General features: G+C 38.8%; 2 protein-coding genes across 2 annotated transcripts; both read left to right on the forward strand.

Moving 5' to 3' along the window:
• Positions 1-2,272: 2,272 nt before the first annotated feature.
• LOC115926013 (metallothionein-A-like) lies at positions 2,273-6,522 on the forward strand. The gene is made up of 4 exons (XM_030990222.1): positions 2,273-2,408; positions 4,017-4,103; positions 5,430-5,538; positions 6,109-6,522. Exons 1-3 carry the CDS (start codon positions 2,378-2,380, stop codon positions 5,504-5,506), a joined length of 195 nt encoding a protein of 64 aa, XP_030846082.1. The 5' UTR covers positions 2,273-2,377; the 3' UTR covers positions 5,507-5,538; positions 6,109-6,522.
• Positions 6,523-9,701: 3,179 nt separating this feature from the next.
• LOC115926222 lies at positions 9,702-11,312 on the forward strand. Its single transcript, XM_030990891.1, has 2 exons — positions 9,702-10,652; positions 11,214-11,312. The coding sequence occupies exons 1-2, from the start codon at positions 9,702-9,704 to the stop codon at positions 11,310-11,312; spliced, it is 1,050 nt and encodes a 349-aa protein (XP_030846751.1).
• Positions 11,313-26,695: the final 15,383 nt, after the last annotated feature.

The raw sequence follows: 26,695 nt of genomic DNA on the forward strand, positions 1-26,695 counted from the left end.
CATGAAAATTTAGCGTTAGTGACTGGCAACCGTACAATTCTTTCGACATTCAAATGATTTACGCATTTGGACAATCGAATTCCCCATTATAATTTGTCACAAAAAACAAAACAAAACAAAAACAGTTTTGAAAAGAAAGTTAGGCTGCTCAGAGTAATTCTGAGATAGAGCACCACCGCGGACCAATATGTAGATCGGTCAGCTGTGGCGCGGAGAAGCCACGTCCTGTTCCTACTTCAGACACACGTAAACGATTAGTCCATGTATTTGTTACAGTAAGTTTAATAAGCCTATCATACACAAATGGTGTGACTGACACAGGTATTTTGCAAAACAAAATTTTGTTGTGCAGACGAGAAAGATTCATGCATGCCAAAGCAGACTATGACATAATGCTTGATAGCAATGACAATTCGGAGTACAATTATTCAGTGGCAAAGAGGGTTTTGACATGAATTTCCGGTCATCAAAACAAGTTCAGTCAACTACAATAAAACAGATGGACCCAAAACAATTGAATGCTATACAGATAATAATTTATTGACCAAGAGTTAGGAGTTCGTTCTTGACAATCCCAGTAATCAAAATCAAAGGTTGATAACAAAAAACTTGTCTCCAGCTTCCAGTCCAGTGGAGGGTATGCAATAAATTCCTGTATGATAAAAAAATGTTACTGTATGACCCCGTGAGAAAAAAGGTGGGCGGGGCAAAAAATATACAGGCATTTTAAGAAGTCCAGAGCTATATGAACATTCTTGGTTATAAATATATCCTGCTGTGGACTGCGAATTGAATGATGTTTATAATCCTGTTTTACCTTTGGAATTTGCAGTAATAATAGAATGTAATACCGCCAACATTTGGTAAAGAGTTTGGAGTTGGTATTTCGTATGATTATTCAGCGAATTTTAGAAAACAAGAGCTGTTCAAAATTATTTATCCATATAGAAGCCACACAAGACCGGTCACATGATTCAACCCAGCCAAACTCAGAAAAGCTGCCCGCACATAAGTGTACTATACGTTTCACGTGTTTAAATAATCTTGAATATTCAAACTATTGTTATATTATTCGTGTGCAATAATGAGGACGAGCATGCAAGCGCTACTCGAGTGCAAACCCAACCCCCTCTAGTCTCTACTTAAGGTGTTTAAATCTTTAGCTCAAAGTATGACAGAAAAGGGGTCTAAATCATATTTGTATCACCTACCCCTCTCCCCCTTGGGGTAGAGAAGGCGAAATTTGAGAAAACAATAGAAATTAAACATTAATAATGTATGTATTAATAATGTTTATGCTCCATGTCATGCATTTGTGAAACAACGAGTTAATAACCATGCAGTATATCTTTTCGTCTCCACTCTGGGTCAATCGTCAGGGGCAGATCCAGGATTCATTTGAAATGAGATCGAGGAGGGGAGGAGGGGAGGGGAGGAGGGGAGGGGAGGAGGGGAGGAGGGGAGGGGAGGAGGGGAGGGGAGGAGGGGAGGGGAGGAGGGGAGGAGGAGGGGAGGGGAGGGGAGGAGGGGAGGGGAGGAGGGGAGGAGGAGGAGGAGGGGAGGGATTTCCACTGATGCCTGGTGTGTAGCACTATGGCAATTTGACTGGGGTAAGTGTCTCTAATACGCCCTATAGGCAAATATTGACAGGTCTACGTAATTTAGTATGGAAAAATAACCATTTTATCGTACAGGTTGATCATCAATAAAACATTATGCAGTGAACACCATGAATATTTCGAAATGGAGAGATAGTTGCATTTCTGGCGGAGATATCCGGGTCGGGAATCAGCTACATTCCCCCTCCCCATTTTTTTCTTCTTCTCCTTGTTCTTATATATCTTATATATATATATATATATATAATAATCATGGTGCTCCATGATTTTGAAATACTTTATGGAAACCTTACGTTTTACCAGACCTTGACACAAAGTTGACAGTGTTACCTTTATCATTCACTTCCGTACTGTTTCAGCACATGAGCAACACTTTGTTATTCGAGGGCAAACATTTTTGGGGGAGTGGAGGGCATCCCACGGCGCTTAAAAAAAAAAGAGGATTTTTGCTTCCCTTCCATATCCCGTATAATTTATCCGACACGAGCCTAATAGTCATCACCATTCCTGATAGAAGCGTGTGCAAAACTAGAAAGGTCCACCTAGATCGAGCTCCACAGGCACCGCTATATATATAACAGGTTGCCTATAGCTCGTGCAAAAACGTGATGTGTTTACCTAATTGTTTGCACACGGATCTTGGAGTGAAAACATATAAAACCCCGAATTTCACCAGTTTTTGTCACAAGCTGAAGCGATTGAGTGTGATTTACATTACCTTCTGAAGAAACATACAACTCGAGTTCAATTTCATCACCATGCCTGATGTCAAGTGTGTCTGCTGCACGGGTAAGCAAACAATCGAAATCAATATTCGATATTCTCATTAAAATACCCAGTTACAATACCGTGTACGGTGTGCGAATTTTTTTTCCGTACTCGAGAGGGCAAATACCCCATGTGCGCATGCGCGTGGACTTGTGTGATTTCTCTGCTACTTCCCATACGAAATGTACATGTATTCGCATCTACTGTGCACGATTCGCGTTCTACGAGTAAACGATGGCATAGTAGTCTTCAAACACAGACTCTGATTTGCCAGTTTGACAAAACAATAATCGTGCGTAGCAATAGTACTAGTATTCAAGTCTGAGTAGTTGTATGATTCAGACATTTTAGTGCTTACAGAAATGCATCCCAAATTGAATAGCATGGTATAGTAGTCTGCAAGCACAGACGCTAACCGGACAGTTTGACAACATAGTGTCTTGAGTAGTGCTCATACATCTACGCAGACTTGAATAAAGTACTTCTCAGCACACTACTAGTATGTTGTCAAACTGTCAGATTAGCGTCTGTGCTTGCAGACTACTATACCATTCTATACAAGTTGGCGACTTGAATAAAGTACTTCTCAGCACACTACTAGTATGTTGTCAAACTGTCAGATTAGCGTCTGTGCTTGCAGACTACTATACCATTCTATACAAGTTGCAATGTATTTCCATATGCACTACTGGGTCTGAATCATACAACTACACAGACTTGAATAAGCACATCGCGACACATACGAATATTGATTTGTCAAACTGGCAAATCAGAGTCTGTGTTTGAAGACTACTATGCCATCGTTTACTCGTAGAACGCGAATCGTGCACAGTACATGCGAATACATGTACATTTCGTATGGGAAGTAGCAGAGAAATCATAAGTCCACGCGCATGCGCACATGGGATTTTTGCTCTCTCGAGTACGGAAAAAAAATTCGCGTACGGTGTAGCGTTTCTAGAAACAAACCGCTCGATGTTACGTGCATACGATATGGCCATGGCCATGACCATGAGAGGGCCCCCGATCACGACACACGCAGCTAGCTAGACCGAATTTTCCGTCTTTCGTACGTTAAGCTTCTTGTTTGGGTAGGGTCGGCTCTCTCTTTAGAGACGGAAGCCGACTATACGCATTCCCCGCATTTTTATGCCCCGAAAATCCCCCCAAATGCCATTTTACCTCGTGCATGTTATATTGTAAATTAGGCCTAGGCTATAATAAATCGGTTCCACTTACCAACTTGACTGAAATAATTTAATGGTCCCTTTTTAGGAAATTATGGGTCAAAATCGAAATCCGTGTTGAAAATCTTGCAAAACGTATTTTAACTCTTGCTGCGCATGACGTCATCTAAATCTCATCCCTTCTAGTCTACGCCGAAGGCAAAATGATTCTGAAGTAAAAACTGTGCGCGAGCTACACGTTCGTAATGGCGTTATCACAGTTTTCTTCATAATCATTTTCATGTTTTCTTGCCCGTTTCTTCATATTTGTTACATCAACAGTTATGTCAATAACTAAGTTTTTACCAACAAGCACTGCTGGATTTCTGGTTTCAAATTCAAGATTGTTATTACTTTTTAAAAAATTTATATCATGTATATTTTTTTAAAATTCTGAACACAGAGGGCAAGGAGTGTGCCTGCTTTGGACAAGATTGCTGTGTAACTGGTGAATGCTGCAAGGATGGAACCTGCTGTGGAATATGCACAAGTGAGTCTTTCATCATTTTCAGTGAACCCTTAAAATTAAAGTGCCTCCTAGTAATTAAGGCTTTTTTTTTATACTAAACTGTTTACACAAGGCTTTTAAAAGTATTTATATTCATAGAAAAAAATTGTTCCAATTGCTCATGCATTTTTTTAAATTTCTTTTTACTCACACCTTTAAATGGGTGCAGGCTTAAAGGTATTACAAAGTTTTGGTATGGGGTCATGAATTTGGTTCAAATTAACATATGCGTTCCTACAATATACATTGATCGTTGTCGCGGTTGAAATCGAGTCTAAAGTTATGAAATTATAAATAATGCACTCTTTATTTTGTATAGCTCCCTCTCAAGGTCAAAATATTAATTTAGCTATGAAACAATGTTCTTGACTGAAATCGACCGATTAGCTATTCCCGTTTGGAAATTATATATCCTAACTACATATTCTGAGATTTTCATGGTCGCAGCTACGATTGTACGGCCATAGGCGCTATATGAAATTTATCAAAATTTACCGGGAGCACCGGTAAATTTTTATATTCAATTTTTCTTGAAAACAGAAGTGTTTTAGGGGCTATTTTATCTAGTGCTTATAATACATCCACAGGGGCATCCAAATATATCAAAATTGTAAAGATTCACTATCCACCCAATTTTCAAAATTTCCCAAAACTTTGTATTACCTTTAAATGTCAGACAAACTGGCAATGATTATTTGTGCTCAATATCAATATTGTGGTGTATCCATGGTTTTGTTATGGTGGGGGGGGGGGGGGATATGACAAAAAATATTGACAGCCAAGAATATAGGTCTATATGATTTGTCAGGGAGATATGAATTTCACATCTCCTAGGTTTTATTGTTGTCACCAATTAAATTATTTTAAAAATCACTGTCAAGCTTGGAAAAGGATTTTGAAAATAATTTAAAACATGTTTATCTCATTTTCCTGGTGAATTTTGGGTCTGCCACGGGAATTGGGCACAAAATTCGTCCCTATTTTCACAAAGTGATGGTAGTGAGGAAAATCGTAACGCAAAGTGAATGCAATTTTTTTTTCACTATACCGTCACTTTGTGAAAACAGCGACGAAATGTGTGCCTGCACACATATATATATATATATATAGATTTTTAATTTTTTTTTGGAGGGGGGGGGGGGGGGGTTGCTTTTTCCATGTATGCCTAAATGAGGGGCGCAGACCAATTGTGCCCATTATATATCCTGCTGTGTAGTCTGCATGAAAGAGAAAATACAGTTATACCAACAATAGAATAGAGACATTTTAATTTGATGTTATTACTTGGTTTATTTTATTTGTCCACAGACGCTGCATGCAAGTGTGCTAATGGCTGCAAGTGTGGAAGCGGCTGCTCATGCACTGAGGGGAACTGTGCATGCTAGACGAGCTAGGCCCTTTGCTATAGGGATGGCAGGTGAGATTTTATTAATTTTCATGGCTACATAGTAAAAAATTGTTTCCAGGCAAAAACGTTAGCTAGTCATAAGGGATATGACAGGGTCTGAAATGTAAGACTGTAGATTTGCACTGCATAAAGCTGTGCCATCATTTTTTTAAAAATAGAATTTCACAATTTGAATTTCATTTTCCGAGAGAGCATCAAAATTAATGTCCAAATGTCGAAAGCCAACTGAATATGTTAAATATTGGCTGAGATGTGACCATTTGAATAAATAGGTTTCCTATAGGAACTCAATGTTATATTGCTGTGGTTCATAACATCATGAACCAGAGCAAAATAACACTGAGTTCCTACACAAAATCTATTTATTACATTACTGCATTGCGATATATAAAAAAGGTCAATTAGAAAATCGTTGCAAGTTATGGCAATATGTATAGACCTTCCTGTCTTTCATGACTTTTGTATATTTTTTTCAACAACCGGAACAAATTCATTAACCATTTCTGTGTTTTCATATTTTTTTGTAAAAATATTTTCAAGCATTTTGTTTTTCTCTCCGTGTCTGTTTCTCTTCTACAGATTGAGCATACAGCTGATGAAGTCACTCAGCGCATCTGCCAACATGCTCCAAGCAGACATGACTTTGTATATACTTTCGACCCGATGTATTATATTTTTTGTTGTAAGATAGTTGTAGTTAAGTTAATTTAAACTTTATTTTTTCTGAAAATATGAGACTAATTGGCATTATATAGTAGGACTACTTAAACAACAATTATTAATTAAGGCTGACAGTAATGCCTGATAGAATTTTACTTCATTTTTTGCTGCCCTGTTTTGTAAATTCTTCAGTCTGTTTCTAACTTCTATCAAGTTGTATTATTATTTTCATTCCAAATTTGACATGTGGAGAGTACTTGTAGTGCGCAAACTCCACATGACTAATTTGTTAAAGACTCGCTCATGATTAAATTTAAATAATGCTACAAAGTATATTCAGTATGCGTTGCTTATTTTTTCTCATGATTTATTTGGCATGGTATATAATGAGGAAATATGTAGATTATTGAGGTACTTTGAAGAAAAAAGAGATTTTTAATTTAAAGAATTGTGTGCTGTAGAGGAAAAAGAAGATGAAAAGGAGATTACAAAAAAAATATCAAAGGGTGAAAGAACAACTATGATAACAGTGCAGGCAAACAGCCTCAGAATTCCCTGGTAATTACAAACTAGCAAGAGAAGGAGTGAGGAGGCCAGAGAAAGATGGGTGCAGGCCAGAGTTATACATGTACTGCGGGTTAGAGAGAGAGAGAAAGAAAAAGAGACGTGGACGAGAGAGTGAGAAAAGGGAGGGAAAGAGATAAAAGAAAACAAATAGACGTGGACGAGAGAGAGAGAGAGAGAGAGAGAGTGAGGGAGTATGACCAGATAGGAGTGAAAAAAAGGAAAGAAAGAAAAGGAAAAAAAGACGTAGAGAGAGAGTATGACCAGATAGGAGTGATAAAAGGAAGAGAGAGAGAGAGAGAGAAAGAAAACAAAGAGACATGGACGAGATATAATGACCAGATATGAAAAAATAATGGCAAATGTAAAACTGATAAGTGCCCCCTTTTCCTCTTTCAATAACAAGCGCCCCTATTTACAGCAACTAAAAGTGACTGTTTCTTTAATTCCCACCCCAACTCGCTAGCTTGCATTTATAGTTGATATAATTATGTTAATTTCATGATTATATTGTGCTAAACATCCCATCAGGATTATTTTTTCTTCTTTATTGTTGTAATTTTTCGCACAGCGACTTCACAAATTGCATATTTTTGGGGTCGCTCGCTTCGCTCCCTCGCAAATTATATTTTAAAGCATCACACACAGCAGCAAAGTATGATGCTTTATCAGTTTCTTGGACCATAATTTATAAAAAAAGAAAAACAAATCTGAAATTATCACCCCCCCCCCCCGTAATGTAGGGGTGTATACTAATGTCCATATAAAAGTATATTTTCGCTTTGATGTTTCCCTTTGTATAGGTTTTCCTTTTTCTAAGAACTTGAAGTGCCTTCTTTTTGTTCATGCCCCCCCCCCCCACACTTTTGAAGACACTCCGTCGCCCTATATAGGGGACAGTCCTCTCCAGACCTTCCCCTCGAAAGGGTCTATCTCAATTTACCTCATAATGTCTGAACCCCCTTCCCCAACTACAATCTGCCTATTCAAGAGCCTGATTACGAGCTTTTAAGAAATGTTTTAATTCATGCTGGGTCAACCCGTCAAACACGTTTGTACCATTACGCTACTGCCCCATTTCACAAAACTTGTCACCAGTGACAAATGACAGTTTTGAGCAGATTTGTCACTGATTTGTTGCATTTGTCATTGAAAAAGGCTTTGTAAAATGGGGCCCAGGTCTTGCATACACTATAGCATTCATAAACACTTACAAGTGAAAGCTCCTATATCAAACTTTTACAATATTTTATTATTATTATTTCACATCAATTTAAGGAATGTTTTGAGGACAAATGACATTTTATTGCACTTGGTATATAGGCCTGTGCAGTGGCATACGCAGGATTTTTTTCAAGGGGGGGGGGGGGGGTTAACGTTTCGAAATGGGGCCGAAATTTCGCAACGACTCAGCCAGCCGCTGAATAAGCGGGGGGGGGGGGGGGGGAGGGGGGGGGGGGGGGAGGTAAGAGGACACTTTTTTTTGGGGGGGGGTCTTGAAATTTGAAAATTTGAAATTTTTCTTCGTTAGGGGGGGGGGGGGTAAGGCATATTTTTTTTTTAATATAATTTAAAAAAAAAAAAAAAAGGGGGGGGGGTTATAGGGGGGTTTTCTTAAAAATACACACATAAAAAATACCAAAGGGGGGTTTAACCCCCTAAACACCCCCCTCCTGCGTACGCGCCTGATAGAAGTAAACGTAGAAAGATAGTAAAGCAGAATATGAAAACTGTGTTCTTAGAATATCTTATTTTATCACCTTGTAGAGTACATTTTGGCAAACAACGGATGGGAGTGATGGCGGTATAATTAAAACAATTAGTGCCTAATACCTCCTTAACATACACAGATTTTTCTTACGAGTCCTTACGGATCACACATATTTACGGATCTTTCTCGGATCCTTACGATTTGGCCTCTTTTACGACCGGTTTAAGAGTTATTACAAGCTTTTTGCAGTTTATTACGAATTATTACGACTTATTACGATGTATTTACGGCAACAGTCCACGATTCGTTACGAGTTGTCACGGATAACTACAAGCAACTAACGTGTTAGTCACGACCTGTTAACATGTTGTTACGAATAGTTACGAATAAGTTACGAGTATTTAGGAGTCCTTAAGATTTTTAGCCAAAAAATAACAACTGAAAAAGAAGTGTTTGCATTTGTAGCTTTTACACCTTCCCCATTTCGTAAACAATTCGTAAGCATACGTAAAGCATACGTATCTATTCGTAAATTACTCGTTACTGTACCTAAAATGCTCGTCTTAACCTGTATCGATCCGTAAAGCCATCGTAAAATGACCGAATAAAATCGGAAACAACACGTAAAGCACATATAACCATCCGTAAACTATTCGCAATAATCCGTAATTAATCCGTAAACAAAAAGTAAACTAACCGTAACGAATCGTTACAAAAACGGCCACTTACGGTAGCTGCGGATGCTTACGGATAAAAGTCCGTAAGCATCCGCAAGGATCCGTATCATCCGTAAGCATCCGTATCCATCCGTAATTCAATCCGCAGGATCCGCAGACATACGCAGATCTGCAGCGGAATTTTGAAAATCTCAAAATTTTGCTGCGGATGAAATATACGTAAGCATCCGCAGAATATACGTTATCCATACGTAAAATACGTAACTCATACGTAAGATACGTAAACTCATCCGCAGGATACGTTAGATACGTAACTGATCCGCACACTTTGTCGGGTGTGCGGATGCCTGCGGATACATAGGGGTACGTAAACACTATTACGTAGGAGTTACGTATGTTTAACGTATTTTTGACATATATATTGCGGATCTTACGATAGGACTTGCGGTAATTGCGTATGCTTGCGGATGGGATACGAATATTACGGATGGGATACGGATGTTACGGATTGGATATGTATGTCACGGTTGAGATACGGATAATATGCGGAATTTTTACCTATGTCTTCTTTCATTTCGGCGGATGTCGCCCATGCCAAATGGTCTTCACTTGGGTATGCAACCCTGGATGCTGCCAGCATCCTCATCATTGTCAGTTCTTCAACTGTAGACTTTCACAGGTCACTCAAGATGGAGAGAGAACGCCGCCTTGTGTTGCTGGATTGTTTGATGGCCATCCAACACAATCAGATGCAGATGAAGATCCTGATGGCCAAGATGCAAGCCATCCTTGAAAGGAGAAAAGAGAGGATGTGTTGGGTTCGTCACTGGATCACATTGCGACCACACCAGGGTGCCTATGGTAACCTGATGCACCTGCTACGCAATGAGGATGTTCAGGGCTTCCGCAACTTCACCCGCATCACACCTGCCATGTTTGCCGAAATGGTCACCCGCCTCACTCCTCGCTTACAGAAGTATGATACCTGGTACAGGAAGGCCCTTCCAGTAGGCTTGAAGGTCGCCATCACCATGCGCTACCTTGCCAGTGGGGACTCCTACCACAGCCTGATGTACCTATTCTATGTACCCCACAACACCATCTCACTCTTGGTGTTGGACGTGTGTCAGGCCATCTACGCTGAGTATGGCGAGGAGACCATCAGCAACCCATCTACTCCAAAGGGGTGGAAGGGCATTGCCCAGACCTTCTCCGACCGGTGGAACTTCCACCATTGCCTGGGAGCCTTAGATGGCAAGCACATCCGCATCAAGGCACCCGCGAACTGTGGCTCCCAGTTCTACAACTATAAGGGGTACAACTCGATTGTACTCCTTGCCCTGGTTGATGGCAACTACAAGTTCCGGTGGGTGGAGGTGGGAGCAGGTGGTGCGAGTTCTGATGCCCAGATTTGGAACACGTGCAGTCTGAAAGAGGCAATTGACGATGAGAACATTGGAATACCACCAGATGAGCCACTGCCTCATGACGATCGAGACATCCCTTATTTCGTGATTGCTGACGCTGCATTTGCACTACGCACCACCCTGAAAAAAAGCTGTATTTACACTGCAACAAAAAAAACATCGGTTTTTCTCACATTCCAGTGTTTGGCCGGTAGTTGCATAGCCTTTTAACAAGGCCATATGTCTGATAGACGCCGAGCGAATAAAAAGAAACTAATCGCAAAAGCCCGAGTGAATGACAGAGCGAGAACCACAGCGGTCGCGCGTTCCCACCGGGTATCTAGCCTCATCTTAGCCGCTTAGCCAGAGTCACGAGGCCTTGTCAAAAGGCTAGTAGTTGCATAGCAAACACGACGAAAATTGGAAATAGAGTGTAGGTTTTCTGAAACGAGTTCCTCATGCGCACTACTCACCAAAAGTGCGGAAAGAGCAAATTCGACGGTTTTTATGTGTGTTTTTTTCAGTAGTGTAGTAAAAAATACCGACGATTTTTCTAAATGGTCTTTTTGATGGGTAAATTGGCCTTAAAGCGCCGATTAGCGAGATATTTGTGTGCTCAACATAATAAATTGTAAATTTTAAGCATGGCATTCCCATTTTCTCTAGAAGTCCCAGCTTTTGCTGCCTCCTCAAGATGCCGCCCATTCCACCGCAGAGACTCCGGGTTCTGATGCTGCAAGAACACCTTCAAGTGGCAGCGCATGAGCATGACGTGGTATTACTTGCCTTGATACGGGAGAGAGAGAGGCAACAGAGATGCCGACGCAGGAGATGGTGGGTTCGCCCATGGATCGAGAGGAGGAGGCTTTTCGGGCAGAACGAAACGTTGTTCCAAGAGCTAGAGCGTGAATCGCGGGGGGACTATGTCGGATACATGCGAATGGACCCCAATCTCTTCGCCGAGCTCCTGCTCCGAGTGACCCCTCGAATCACCAAGTGCCCAAGGTGTGTGTCTTCATTTCTGCCATAACAAATTCTTGGTTTTGCTTTGTATTTGCTTTAAAATTCACGACTTCCGGGTGGCACACAACAGCATATCCACGTTCGTGCCGGAGGTCTGCACCGCCATCTACAAGGAACATAAGGAGGAGATGTTCAACATGCCCTCCACACAGGACGAGTGGAAAGCCGTCGCCAGCCAGTTTGGAACGCGATGGAACTTTCACCACTGTTATGGGGCGATCGATGGGAAACATATCGCCATCAAGAAGCCCAATAAAAGTGGATCGCTCTATTACAATTATAAGCGCTTCTGTTCTGTGGTGCTCCTGGCCATCGTGGATGCTAACTATTCCTTCTTGCGGTGCAAGGTGAGGGCAAACGGCTCTTCCTCAGACGCACGCGTGTTCAACGAGTCCACCCTCCGGGGGGCACTGGAGGACAACACACTTGGATTCCCAGCACCGGATCCACTTCCAGGCGACGACCGGAACTTTCCCTACTTCATCGTAGGCCATGATGCTTTTCCCCTGCGAAATTGGCTCTTGAAGCCATACAGTCGCCGTGCCATGACCCACAAAGAGAGCGTGATGAACTATCGGACCTCTCGGGCCCGTCGGATTGTGGAGAACGGCTTCGGGATATTGGCTCACCGGTGGCGGTGCCTACTCACCACCCTGCTGTTGGAGCCTGACAGGGTGATTCGCATTGTGTTGGGCTGCCTCACCCTTCACAATTGGCTGCGAAAGCGCCGGCCCGGACTACAGGACCTTAATTTGGACCACGAGGATGAGGATGGCAACGTGGTCCCCGGGGCCTGGAGGGAGGATGTGCAGATGACCGAACCCAACCAGATTGTCGGCCAACGGGCCTCAAGGGAAGGGAAAACCCTGGGAAACTTATCGAAGAAGACCGGATTGACCGAGAAGAACTCAACCAGGCGCTCCTCCTGTTTCGCCGAGAACGAGCAGTTGGCCTTTTCCTTTGTCACACCCTTTTCATGTGACCCCTTCTCCGATCCACCAGCAGCACCCTCCTCATGATCAGACGCTTTGGCGTCACCATCTGACTCTTTTTCGCTCCTCCTCTCCTCTTCCTCTCTGGCCCTCTTATCTTCCGCGGCCCGTTTCTGTTGGGCCTCTCTGGCCTTCTTATCCGCTGCCTTTTGAGCTGCAGATGCAGCTGACCCCTTATTCTGTGTCTTCTTCGGCGCCATCTTGGAGACGAAATGTTGGCACTCTTCCGTCGGCTCGGCTTTTGTATACCGCATAAATCAGTGCGCACAACGTGCGTTGTAAGTGCGGAGCACGTGCTTACTCGGTACGGTCGACGTGAGTTCTGCGTGCTCATTAGAAAGTTGAACTGGGGAAGTGGCGAGTAAGCACGGACCACGCGCTTATCACGTGCGCAGCACGCACGTGCTAAGTGCGCCTTCCGTAGAGCAAGTGATCGTGGGAAACAAATTTAAAAACGCACGGAGTCAGTGCGTTGTGCGCTCGTTGGCAGTACCGGGCACGCACGTCACGCGCACTGGGGGTGAATCGGTAGCCCGAACGCAGCGAAAGTTCCTCGTGCACTAAAAGTGCTACGGTGTGTCTGCGTGCTCCCAAATCCGTACGGAGGCGGTACTCACCACGTACCGATACCCAAATTTTGCCCACGTTTTTGCACGTAGACGGCACGCACTTGCAAGTACGGCGGGATGTGACCACCGCATTAGTTATACCTCCTTCCAGATAAACGAGTGTGTCAGTGTATACCACAGTTCTTCCTCCTGACAAAATTTGGTACATGGAGCCTAAGAAGAACATTTTACCCAAATTCTTAGGGGCCGCTTGTTCTGCAATGTCCACTACTCCCTACTTAAAGTTTTGTGCTACATGGAGTGAAATCGAGCTGACTTTTTGGATAAGTTTTGGGAGATGTGGGTGCTAAACCCGACGGCTGCGGTCAGACTGAAAACATTTATGTCAATGAGTTAGATTGTCTAATTAACTAATGCTAATTGAATTGAATTTAATTGAATTGGCTTATTAGAAAATAAGAACATGACATGAAACTCAAGGCTGATATTGTCTGTTTTTACAAAGTAATCAGATATTTACATCATGATAATAACATAAAAATACAAAAGCAATATACACAAATGACAATGGTTTCATCAACCAGCGATATTATAAAAGAGTCAGAAAAAACAATCAGAAAGAATAGTACGGTAGGCAGAGTTTTAATTAAACTTGTTATTAATAAAAAGTGCATGCCAAACTGTTGGAAAAAAAATGTTAACAGCCAATCGTATTCAGGGATTTCAAAAGCTTATATCAGATATTCTACCGTGTCACTCAAAAAGCATGTTATGAACCAGGGCCCCAATGTAAGCCTGCTGTTATTCACATTCATATCATTTATTTTTTTCTTCTCTTTTTGCTTGCTATACTTCTGCATTGTATGCATGCATGCATATAAGTTGCTATTAAAATTGTATGTAAACAAAAATAAAAGAAAACTTGACATGCTTAATATAATGATGTAGATATCAGTCATCCAATAAACAACAAAACCAGATCAAAATGCAAGAATGGAAATACTTTTGTTTGCTATGGCAACAAACCCTTTCCTGTTTTGACATGAGGAAATCCTTCTAATTCCGCAAAACAAAACCCACCGGAACCAACCTGATTCCGCTACAATACCAAAGGCAAAAGACACGGTAGTCTATAGTTGGACCGTTATATACAACCAGACGCCATTACGATTGCATCTGACGCATTAATTAATGTTAGATATTGATGGATTGTTCTTCTTCGGAAAACGTTTAAATTATCGAAGGAGTGTATATCTACGTGGTCAGCTTTCTTTGGAAATTTACATCACACAGGTGAGAAAAGCAACTTATACGTGAATACTGGGTGAAATATATTTTGTGTTGCTTTGATGGAATATGAATAATGGGGAAATTTAAACACGGAAGTAGGATAAAAATGTAAAAGGAGAAACGACTGTATATTGCTAGACAATGTTGTACTGGGTATATTTTCAAGTTTGTGCGTGTAAGTGCTAGAGGCAAACAAACGAACATTTAATTTAAGGAAAGAATGTCGAAAACAATCATATTGCTAAAGCAAAAAGTAATTTCTATCCAGAACGAAACAGAAATCCAACGCCAAAGAAATATATTGATTTCTTAAAATATACTTTTAGTGAGAACTATGATATGTACCAACATAGAAATAACTTGTCTACTTACGAATCATCTGCACTGAAAAGTTTGATGAAAGATGACGATATAGTCATCAAACAAGCAGACAAAGAGGTTCTTCTGCTTTAATGGACACAGATTTCTATATTTCAAAAATGAAAAGAGTTTTATCCGAGATGGTAAAACAAGGGACGATAATAATTTTTTGAATTACTCTCTTCTTTCTTTCTCTCTTTCCCAATCTCTTTCTCTCAATGATGATGATAATGATGGTCAGTAATTCTATTTATTTATCAAGCTCCGTTTTGTTTTTGTCTTCCTTTTCATTTTATTCTTCTGCCTCCCACCGCTCACATTTTTTTTTTCTCTCTCTCTCTCTTTCTCTCTCTCTCCTCTCTTTCTCCTCTCTCTTTCTCCTCTCTCTTTTCTCGCTCTCTCTCCTCTCTCTCTCCCCTCTCTCTCCCTCACTCTCCTACTTCTCTCTTCTCTTAACCCGTTGACTACTGAATTATCTAATTCCCATAGACTTAACACAGGGACCACCAGGTTCCAGTAAGCAATGGGTTAATTGCACCCATCTTTTCTCTCTTTTCCTCTTCTTCTTTTCATTTTGTGTCTGCTTATTCTCCTCTCCTGTCTTCCTGTCTCCCCTTCTCTGTGTGCATGACTGTTCATCTTCTTGTATTAAGTAGGTCAATACTCTGATCAGCATGGCTTCTGAATTCAGCTCTGTAGAGGGCGTCTGTGAAGGAGACGACTGTGAGGCGAATGCAGATCTTACTTTCTATGTGAAGGAGAAGAAGAAGCTCTGCCATGACTGCGCCTCCAAAAAGGAATGCAATAGAAAAGCAAGCAAGGGTGGGCCTAATCTGTATTGTGAGAAACATGATAAACATATTGATATGTATTGTACAACACATGGCGTAGCTTTATGTGTTTCATGCGCAATGATATATCATCATGAAAAGCCGTGCGAGCGACAGGATTTAGAGGACGCAACCATGGAAAATAAAGCAAAGCTCAACATTCTGAAGGAAAAGGCGATGGAGAAGTTAAAGTTATGTTGAGTCCATGGAAAGCATATTCGTGAGTGTAGACAATCCGCCGACGAACATCTGCAAAGTATCAAAGATGAGGTTGATTCCGTAATCGAAAAGGCGATTGCAAGCGACAAAGTCAGGGAACAGGAGGATACTGCTAAAATCGACCAGGAGATTGTTGGGAAAAACCAACAAATTCAAGAAGAGATTCAAAAGATGCAGGTTGCAATTCGGAAGAACAATGAGGAGAGAGAGAAGCGACATCAAGAAAACAACACAAATGCAGAGAAAAGACAAGAACCAATAAATTGTAAACAACACGGTCTTCATGCTGACATTCAGAACATCGCTCAAGAGATCGAGAGAAAGATTGGCGAGTTGGAGAATTCATGGCAAGATGACACAAAAGCTACAGAGAATGCCATCCAGACACTTGACTCGGTACTCGAAGAAGATCAAAATATTGTTAAAGACGGGCATCGTGTAAATACGTCAGTTAGTGATAAACTTAAAAAGCCACTGAATGAGGGTGAGTTGAAAGAATTTAATAGTGTTGTATCAGGTCTGAAGTTTGTGAAGGGTGCTGGGAGGGAGATGATGCATTATGGGAGGATTGGTGGGTATGAGGGGGAGTGGAAGCTCATTGATACGATCACTGTTAGAGATAAAATCTCATACCCGTTCATTGTAGGATGCATAGATGAATGCAATGTGATCATCACAGATAGACGAGAAGGTAGTTTGCATACATACATGTTAAATTTGAACACTAAACATACTCGGAGAGTAATAAACGGTGATGATACATTATGGGTTCGGTCCTGTGCAGTGCTGAATGATGACAATGTAGTTTGCGGTAAAGTGTACAAAGGTAGTACAGGAGACAGTTTAAAGGTGAAATTCAAAGAAAATCACAAATATGTCAACTAATGTATCACTAGAAACTGGTAAGCTAACAGATGGCCATCGTACAAGTTTGAGGTCAGCTACATATCGGGTGATTTATAAAAAGAAAAATACAACCACCTCCATAGCAGCTGGGATATACGAGAGATTCGCCAGAAAAATAACGATGTTTTAATGACGTCACAACAGGGATCAATACTGCCCAAGCAGACGACATCCCATAAAGAATGAACATAATTGCAAAGCTATTATTTGTCAAATTATAATGAGTTAAGTGTATATAAATGTAATGGCATGTCAAACCGATCAAAATGGGACATGACCCGATTGTGATAACTAAAATCTTTTGCTTGTAAATACATAGGATAGGGGTTAATTAACAATCAAAGAAACCAGACTTTCAAATTGAAAAGCCCCCGGATTGATATTAAGGACGGCATTTGTTCCCTCTTGAAACGCCGAACATACCGCGGTGTGTGCAGCTGAATATACAATGGCGTCTTATTTTGTTTACAAGCGACAGATTCCTTTATTTTTGTATCGCTGCATTTGTCATCAAAATAAAAACATCATGCGGGGTTTAGAGTGAGGCAATAGATTATACATTTAGCCTGACGGTAGTGAAGTAAGAGAAAGAACTCAAGAGAAGATGAAAACACAGGCACTGAAAATGTGTGAGATGTCATGGGACATCGTCTGCTTGTGCAAATCATGTCCCTGCTGTGATCTCACACATATCAGCAGCGTTCGGAGAGCTATTCAGGTGCTATCCCGGGGCTGTATTTAAGCGTTTTGTAATTTATAATAATCATTACTTCGAATGTTTCCAAGCATTGAATTTTGATAACCTTGTCGAATCAAAGTTTCAACTTTGCAATAATGAAAATAAAGCTAGATTTAAAATCAATGAATATCTACTTTAACAGGATGTATCAGTGTGTATGACAGACAGTGGAAGCTCATCAATGACGTCACAATACCAAGAAACGCGTGGAATAATTTCATACGGGTGGATGTTGCAGCTGACCAGGATGGGATGATCATCGCTGCTGAGTTGAGTCAGTCTAAGATATACGTCATCAACCCAGCTGATGGTAAGATTATCAATACCATCACGTGCAAAGAGGATATAATGATGTGTGCTGTGCTTCCATCAGGTCACATCATCGCTCGACACTGGCAACCAGATCGCAGAGCGCTCATCATTAACAGAGAGGGCGCTCAAAGGGAAATCCCCCACAATGATGTCATCCTGAATGTATGCATTGATCCTACGACAGACGACCTCTACGTCGTGACATCAGATGAGGATTTCAAAACGTGTGTGATTGATCAGGTGATGAGTGAGGGTGATATGAAGAAGAGAAGAGTAGCATCATTCCCTCTATCAACAAGATTGGTGAAGGCTAAAAACAGGAGGTATTACCTTCGTGTATCTCGACTGATAATGACGTCATCAGGGAAAATGATTGCTAGCGATGGAGACAATATTCTAGTATTTAAAAAGCTATTCAGCCTCTAAACTAATCATAAAACAATCTTTACATATAATTTTGATCACTTCTTTGATGAAAAAATACTACATGCATTTTATCATTTACCTAACCTTATAAAATCCCAATAAAGTGAAGAAAAATGTTTGAAGAGAATGTTGATTCGTAAAAATTGACAATAATAATTATTCAATGTGTAAATTGCATTGTAGATTTTAAAAAATGTAGTTTTATAAGGTGGAGTAAATATCTCGTAGACGAATATGTTATATTCACATTCTTTTTTTCTTCTTTTTTTTTACCTGACTACTCGGTAATTAATTGCTTAGTTGCTTGGTTAATATAGGCAGATTAAAGATAAACTCCAGTACTGGTAAAAAAATAAAAAATAATTCTCACAGAATAAAACGAAACTTACACTGAATGTTCAAGATTACAAATAAATGACATGTGCCAAACAATTTTGGAAGAAAATGTATACTGGCTGAGTAATGAGCATAGAAAGACAAGGAAATCAAGGTAGTACTAGCTCCGACACCATGTGTGTTGTCCCATATATAGCTTTCTATGTGAGTGCTTGTTACTTTACCAAGACTCGGTCAAATTTATTATGATTTTGATGACTCCAGAACCTTGCAGTGCACACCAATACTTACATGCTACATGATCAACTGTTTCTAATCCTTTCCACACCTTTTCTTTCACAATGCAGTCGCATTACCAGTACTAAAGTTTATCTTTAATACACAAAGATCCATTCCAGCTATTATTTGTTGTAGAGTAAAAATGCTGTCTCTAAAATCGATAATAATACATAAGGTAATGAAATACTCCTTTGTTATCATTGAATGTATGAATTTCAATGTAGATATAAGAATGGAAGTTTTACAAGTTGGAGTAAAATCACGAGTATGAATGAGTATGGTTGTTTTTCTTCATTCTTGGATAATTTGGTCCGATATGCTGTAGTAGTGTATCGATTGGGTATAAAATTATTATCAGAAATATTAGGATCTTATACTCGTTGTGGTAAAGTATGAATTCAATCTAGACTGTATGTTTTTTTTATTTCAAGATTTTTGATATTTTTTCATACATACAAATATATATCCCTGTATTGTAAAATAGTTATCACTATATCGCTTTGAAGTGTAAGGTATTTGGTCTTCTGTAGCGTATCCGTAATAATTGCTTAGATTTGTGAAATATGTCTCACAACGCCTTTTCTCACATGACTTCACATGTTCTTCGATATTTTTTTTTTTAAACACACTGCATCAAAGATATTTTAGTGTTATTATTCAATATGTAAGTTGCATTGTAGATGAAAATGTAGTTGTATAAGTTGGAGTAAAATTACGTAGACGAAAATGTTTTTTTTACATTGTTGGTTTGTTTGTTTTGTTTAAAGATACTATGTCCCTTTTGCAACCAACCTCAAATGCTGTAGAACTTTGCAGGAATTATGAATATGTCATGTATGTCCTATCTGTAAAATTTAAACGTTAGCAGTGTCCTAATATTCAAATTATGCAAGGAAACCCGTTAACTTGCTAGACTTCACTGTCAGACACTATTGAGTGACTGAATGGCTTTTTTTCTTCTTTGGTAATGACATACATAAAATGAGCTGTAAAGGGTACATGAGCATTTGTCTACATCCATAACCCACTTCTTGTGATGGCCAAAATTAAACTGATTGAATCTTTGCGCAGCATAAAACGTATTACCATTCGGTACAATGCCTAAAAATCAAGACCATTACTTATTGGCTCTATAGCTCCTAAGTCGATTTGACAACTAGTAGTCGTTATTTTCCTGCTTGAAGACATTTTCAAGCCCCACCTCTTTTAGGAAAGTTCTAAATTAGTATTATCTTTTAATTGCCGTTGTAATTTAACCTTTTTCATTTTTTTGGCCTGCAAATGGGACATAGTGCAGCATTTTTAGAAATTGAAATAGATGTACAAAAAGTAGAGGACACATTGATAAAATACCTCAGAAAACTTAGGGAATATTCGCACGGGGTATGCATTTACGTTCACAGTACAGTGAACAAAAATACCCATAACTATGTTACAGGGCCCCGGAGTGATTATATATATATATATTTCTCACGAATTGATATGAATATTCATAAGGAATTTTCGTAAGTATGATATCGGGAGTTTTGTGGTCTGACTAGCAAAAAATTTCTGCAGTCGATTTCCAGGAATTAAATATCTTGGAATATTCGCTAGACAGTGTGACCCCACCTTTATTCAGCGTAAATAAGAAACTTTTTAATTATTACATACACAAGCGTATGTTTAATGAAGTTTGTGTAAATATAACACAAATCTGGATCGCCTTGATTAATATCAGCGATTCAACCTTGTTATTGTCATAATATGTAATATAATTAGAATATAGTAATCTGCACATTAAGAATCATGTACGAGGTAGTTTCATCATGTCTTTTTTTTAAACGACAAAAAACATGCATGGTGGTTTATGTCTGTTTGTATAATACCTTTTCTCGTACATAATTATCTTGTCTTCTCGATTCACCAATTTATGTTTGTATACATATATTCTTTTGACATAGAGACGATGCAACTTGAAGCTTGTGTTGTGAAAATGATATCAATGTTACAAATTTGAACCGTTATTGAATAAATAGTGTGTTTTTGCCTCGTTTTGTACATTCAATTATATGTAAGTGTAAAAATGTAAATACTTGTTTGGAATTTTTGGTAGTATGATGTCGGGAGTCTCGTGGTCAGACTGGTAGAAATTCCTTGAGTCAATATACCAGGAGTAAAAGTTCTTGGAATATTCGCTAGGCAGTGTGGCCCTACCTATATTCAGCGTAACAACTTTTGAATGATTACATACACACAAAATCATTATGTTTGATGAAAGTATTTGTGAATATCTTGTGTTAATTCCAGTTTATTATATTGCAAAGACTTTTGAAAATCAGCCTAAGACAATATCAGTAGCTTTGTTCATCAAGAGTGAATATTACCACGATGTTTGACGTAATCCGATCATGATTTATATTGGATATACAATGAGGTATTAACATTTCCCCTGAGTTGATTATAATATTTATCGACTACACTGTCGATGGGACAACTATCATCGTCGAGGTATAGCGAGCTGCTTCTACTTCTTCTTGCACGTTGTTGCACTTACGCGCTTCGCATCGACCTATACGTCACAATGTTTTTATTTTCATTCTTGGTATAAACAAAAAAGCAGATAAATTAACAAAAACTATTCCATGTTCAAATATTGTAAATACAAGAGACAGACTGAATTAACCACCCGTCACAAATAAAGGATTTGTTATTGTATATCATATGTTTAGCCCTAAATATACTTTATCTTCTGTATAAATATAGTATCAATCTATACTATGAATTTCAGTGTAGATCTATAGATATGAAAATAGAAGTGTTATAAGTTGGAGTAAAATCGCTTCGAGGAATGATTATGTTTTTGTTTTCACTCTTGTATCGTTTAGTCTGATATGATGTAGTAGTGCATCAATTGGGTATAATTATCAGAATATTAGAACCTTATACTTAATTGTGGTAAGGTATGAAGTATATCTAGACTGTATGTTTGTTTATTTCAAGATTGCTGATACCCAGGAATCGAAGTTACTTTATATTTGTTCATGCATACAAATATATATCCCTGTATTATAAAATACATGTAGTAATATCACTATATCATTTTGAAGTGTAAGGTGTTTGGTCTTTGGTAGCGTATCCGTAATTACTGCTTACATTTGTATTATGTCTCATGACGCTTCCCCCAACATGACTTCATATGTTCTTCAATATTTGATACACATACACAGTGTAGTTAAATACATCATATCATTGTATCGAGGATACTTCAATGTTATTATTCAAAGTGTAAATTGCATTGTGAGTACAATCAGGTAAACGAATATGTTATATTCAGGCCTACATTCTTGTTTTCTTTGTTTTGTGTAGTTTGTACCTGACTACTCGACCATGTGTTATAGTTGCTTGGTTAATATAGGCAGATTAATAGACAAAGATCCACTCCATTTTGATTAAAAAGAAAGCTGCCTGAAAAAACACCTTTTCCAAATGAAGGTTTTCTTATGGTGCGTCACATGTTCAGCCAAACTATTATTTGTTGTAGAGTAAAATGCTGTCTCTAAAATAAAGACAAAATAATGCAGCTTTAAATATAATGTACTTTATACTGTTACATGAAATATATTAATACCCATTTGATAGTTATATATAGCTTAGCCTTTTCTTATGGTGGGATTTGTGTAAATTAGTATTTGATTTTAATTGTTGATCTGATAATCATAGAAAATGAATAGAATAAAATGTACAAATGCATAATGAAGATAAAGTACATACAAAACAGCATGTACGTGCTGTAATAAGCGTTATATAAATGTGACTATTATTATTATTTTTGTTATTATTCTAATCATTAAGATTATTTTCGTTATCATTACAATCATTATCATTATTATTATCATTATTATTATTATTATTATCGATATAACTCAGCATTTCCTTTCATTATATTATAATATATATTATTGTTTGATCTATGTAGTAAAACTAAAGTACTTTATTTTCATCACTGTTTAAGGGTACAGTTATATTTTAGTTTGTCTTGTAGGAAAGTAATGATATTTTTATTCAGATTTAATGGTGGTGTGTCCCTTTTGCAGGCTGAAAGTATAAAGTTGTGTGAATCCTATGGTAAATAAGAGATAATACCAACTTTAATAAAACTCCCCTGAAAAGATTACAACTGGTAATTGCCTTTATGTGGAATTATATTGACCGTTAGGAATTTTCGCAACGAGTTTCGAAAATGTTGCGTAGAAAATAGTCTGATTTTGACACCATTGTACTGTATGGTCTTACGTTTTGTGCTGTGCAGAGATTTAATCAGCTTAATTTTGGCCATTACAAGAAGAGGTTTATTGATGTGAAAAAATTGTTCATCTACCCTTTACAGCTCATTTTATGTATTGTTATCAGAGAAAATAAGAAGTCAGTCAGTCCTTCGGTAGCGTCTGGCAGTGAAGTCTAGAAAGTAAACGGGTTTGCATAATTTGAATACTATGAAGCTGCTAACGTTTAAATTTCATTACATACGAGACCTATTGATAATTCCTGTAAGATTCTATGAAAATTTGATGTTACCTGCAAAAGGGTTTCGATATCTTTAACATATAATGTAATTCAGGCGCGTACGCAGGATTTTATGAAGGGGGGGGGGGGGGGGTTAACATTTTTAAACCGGGCCGAAGATTTCGCAACGACTCAGCCAGCCGCTGAATAAGCGGGGGGGGGGGGGGGGGTAAGGTCACCTTTTTTAGGTCAGCCATGGGGATATTTTTGTTGTTGTTGAATAATTAAATAAATTAAGAAACCAAGAGGGGAGGGGGGTTTAGGCCCGCCCCCCCCCCCACTCAGTGTTATTTAGGGTACGCATATGCGTGTTCCAACCGATCCCCCCCCCCCCTTTTCAGCAAAAATCCGGTGTGTAAAGTCAATACGGCTCGATCTTTTTCTTTTGTATACGTGCCTTTTTCAGCACCCCCCCCCCCCTTTCAGCGAAAGTCCGGTGTGTAAAGTCAATACGGGTCGACCTTTTTCTTTTTTTACGAAAAGGACATTTTGGCAACACGCATGGGGTCCGTCCGTTCTCGGAGTGGGGGGGGGGGGGGGGGGGGGCGGGGGTTTAGGGTTTTTTTAGGGGGGTTTACACACATAAAAAACTAAAGGGGGGGTTCAACCCCCCCCCCCCCCCCCCCCCCCCCCCCCCCCCCCCCCTGCGTACGCGCCTGTGTATACTGAAAATAATGAAGCTTGTTTATGGTCTATGTCTGATCCAATGAGAATTGTTACAGTTTTAAAAAAACATAGCCGCCAGTGCTTCCACTCGTTTAAATAGAGTTTCCTGAAAAAGAATACCCAATTTCCTGGAATTTGAAGGAATTTTCTTAAAACTTTCAAAATGCCTCTTACGTGGATTTTTTATTTGGATGAATCGCTATGACGTTTGAATATATATTAATTATTGAGTGGGCTTATTTTTCTTTCTAATGGAGCCGTACAACGTGGCAGAGCTTGAGGGGCCTGGCAGAGCCTTTTCAAGAGAGTAATTGTCTTTAGGAGAGGAAAAGAGGTTATTTCTAAAAATGAAATGAAAGGGCTCTCGTCAAATAGCCCTTTCGTTCCATTTTAGAAATACCTCTCTTTCTCTCTTAGAGACAATTTTATGAGATGGAATGTACAATCTTAGGGCTTTTTGTGCTCTTTGAAAAGAGCACACTGAATTTAAATTTCATGGGATGGATTAGAGTTTTTAATAGAAAAAAAAAAGGAAATTCAAAATAGTCGTCATGAGCGATAAAAATTGTAATTTCCTCCTTGAAAGTCACATAGCCCCTTTCATTTCATTTTATAAATAACCTATCTTTCTCTCTTAAAGGTATTACAAAGTTTTGGGAAATTTTGAAAATTGGGAAGATAGTGGTTATTTACCATTTTGGTATATTTGGATGCCCCATGGGATGTATTATAAGCACTATAAATGTTAGCCCCTAAAACACTTCTGCTTTCGAGAAAAATTGATTATAACAATTTACCGGTGCTCTTGGTAAATTTTGATAAATTTTAAATAGCGCCTACGGCCGTACAATGGTAGCTGCGACCATGAAAATCTCAGAATATGTAGTTGTGATATGGAATTTCCGAACGGAAATAGCTAATTGGTATGAAACATTGTTTTATAGCTTAATAAATATTTTGACCTTGAGAGGGAGCTATACAACATAAAGAGTTTATTATTTACAATTTCATAACTTTAGACTCCATCTGAACCGCGACAATGATCACTGAATATTGTAGTATCACATATGCTTCATATATATTCATTTGAACCAAATTTATGACCCCATACCAAGATAATTATATATCACTTCTGTTTTCGTATTGTTGTGCTTTAGGCACATGTCGAGCCAACTCAGCCTAAGTGTAAATTTAAGTTTCATGTTCTTCCTTTTTTTTTCTTTTCTTTCTCTCTATTTCTCCCTCTCTCTCTCTCTCTGTCTCTCTCCTTTTCCTCTATCCCCTATCTTCTTCTCTTTAACATTATTCTCTCTCTTCTTCTCATATTTCTGTGTGTGACATGCGTTACCCCCACGTGTGACATCGCACATAAATGCCAGTTGGAGATTCCCCGTCGAATTATATGTATTGATCTCGATTAAAAAAAGCTTTCTCGATATTTCTAATACTCACACTAATCTCCAACTAAACTGACAAAAATCGTCTACTTTCTCTGAAGACAACATTATATAAAGGATTTATTAAGGCAAGCCTATTTGGCGAGTCATCTCTCAATGTCAATAACTTCTTGCTTTCCTCATCTCCCAGTCTCCCTTGCTTTTATATTCCTTGTTACTTTCTTCCAATTGATCTCCAACTTAATTGATTTCTCCACATCTCCATATATTCCAGCTTATGCACTGTATCTATTCTTCAATTTCGGGTATATCAATGCAAATATTACTAAAAATCCATTATATAAATCACACTCAGGATACAGCCAATTGACGAAAATCGCTTCAATCTATATTTTACATTTTGTACTCGCCATGATGCTTTGTATTTTGTTCATATATAATTATATGTATATATATATATATATATATATTTTTTTTTTTTTTTTCTTCCCCTCACTATATTTGTAATTGTTTGTTGACACTTCCGCAATATTTTTTAATGATGGAATTTTTTTGTAATTATGTGACCACTATACAAACTCGAAAGACTTGGTAGAAACCAAAAATGTTGCACTGTGGTACATTTACTTGTTTTATTTAATGGATGTGTACTAGCCATGATGTTATGCATGTATTTTCCTCATGTTATCGACATTGATATGAATTTTGCCAGTTGTAATATTTTTTTTTTTTTTTTTTTCTTTTTTTTTTTTTGTAATAAATATTTTGCTATGCTAATTAACGACATTCTTTACTTGCCTGCGGCTTGGTATGCATGGCTGGAGCTTGTGCTCTATACGATTTGTAAAGCGCATCGGTTCCTTTTGTCGTGCTTCCCGGGTCGTGTGTGCGTTTTCGGGGTGAGTGCCCTTTACCCACAACAGAAAACATGCTTTCTTAATGTTAACACTTTAGAATTTCCGTTTTTTATTCTATTCCCTACTTCTGTTAGGTTATGTAATCATAAACACATTTATATTGGAAGGATTGATCTTAAACAATTTTATCTTGATTGTTAACAATTCCCTTTTTACAGATTAAGACTCTAGATTGCGATCTGTTCCTATATTGTTGAGGGTAGAATGAGGAACTGTATATGTTGTCCTCTTTCCTTGTCCGTTCGTTCGTTCGTTCGTTCGTGTCTCCTTAGATCAAGATTAATGTAATCTTGATCTTCGGAGTAGTTGCTACAACCGGCCGTGTCAGACACGTTGCCCCGG

This window comes from Strongylocentrotus purpuratus, unplaced genomic scaffold (assembly GCF_000002235.5).
Source record: "Strongylocentrotus purpuratus isolate Spur 01 unplaced genomic scaffold, Spur_5.0 spur5_scaffold_19, whole genome shotgun sequence".
In the NCBI taxonomy this organism is placed as follows: Eukaryota; Metazoa; Echinodermata; class Echinoidea; order Camarodonta; family Strongylocentrotidae; genus Strongylocentrotus; species Strongylocentrotus purpuratus.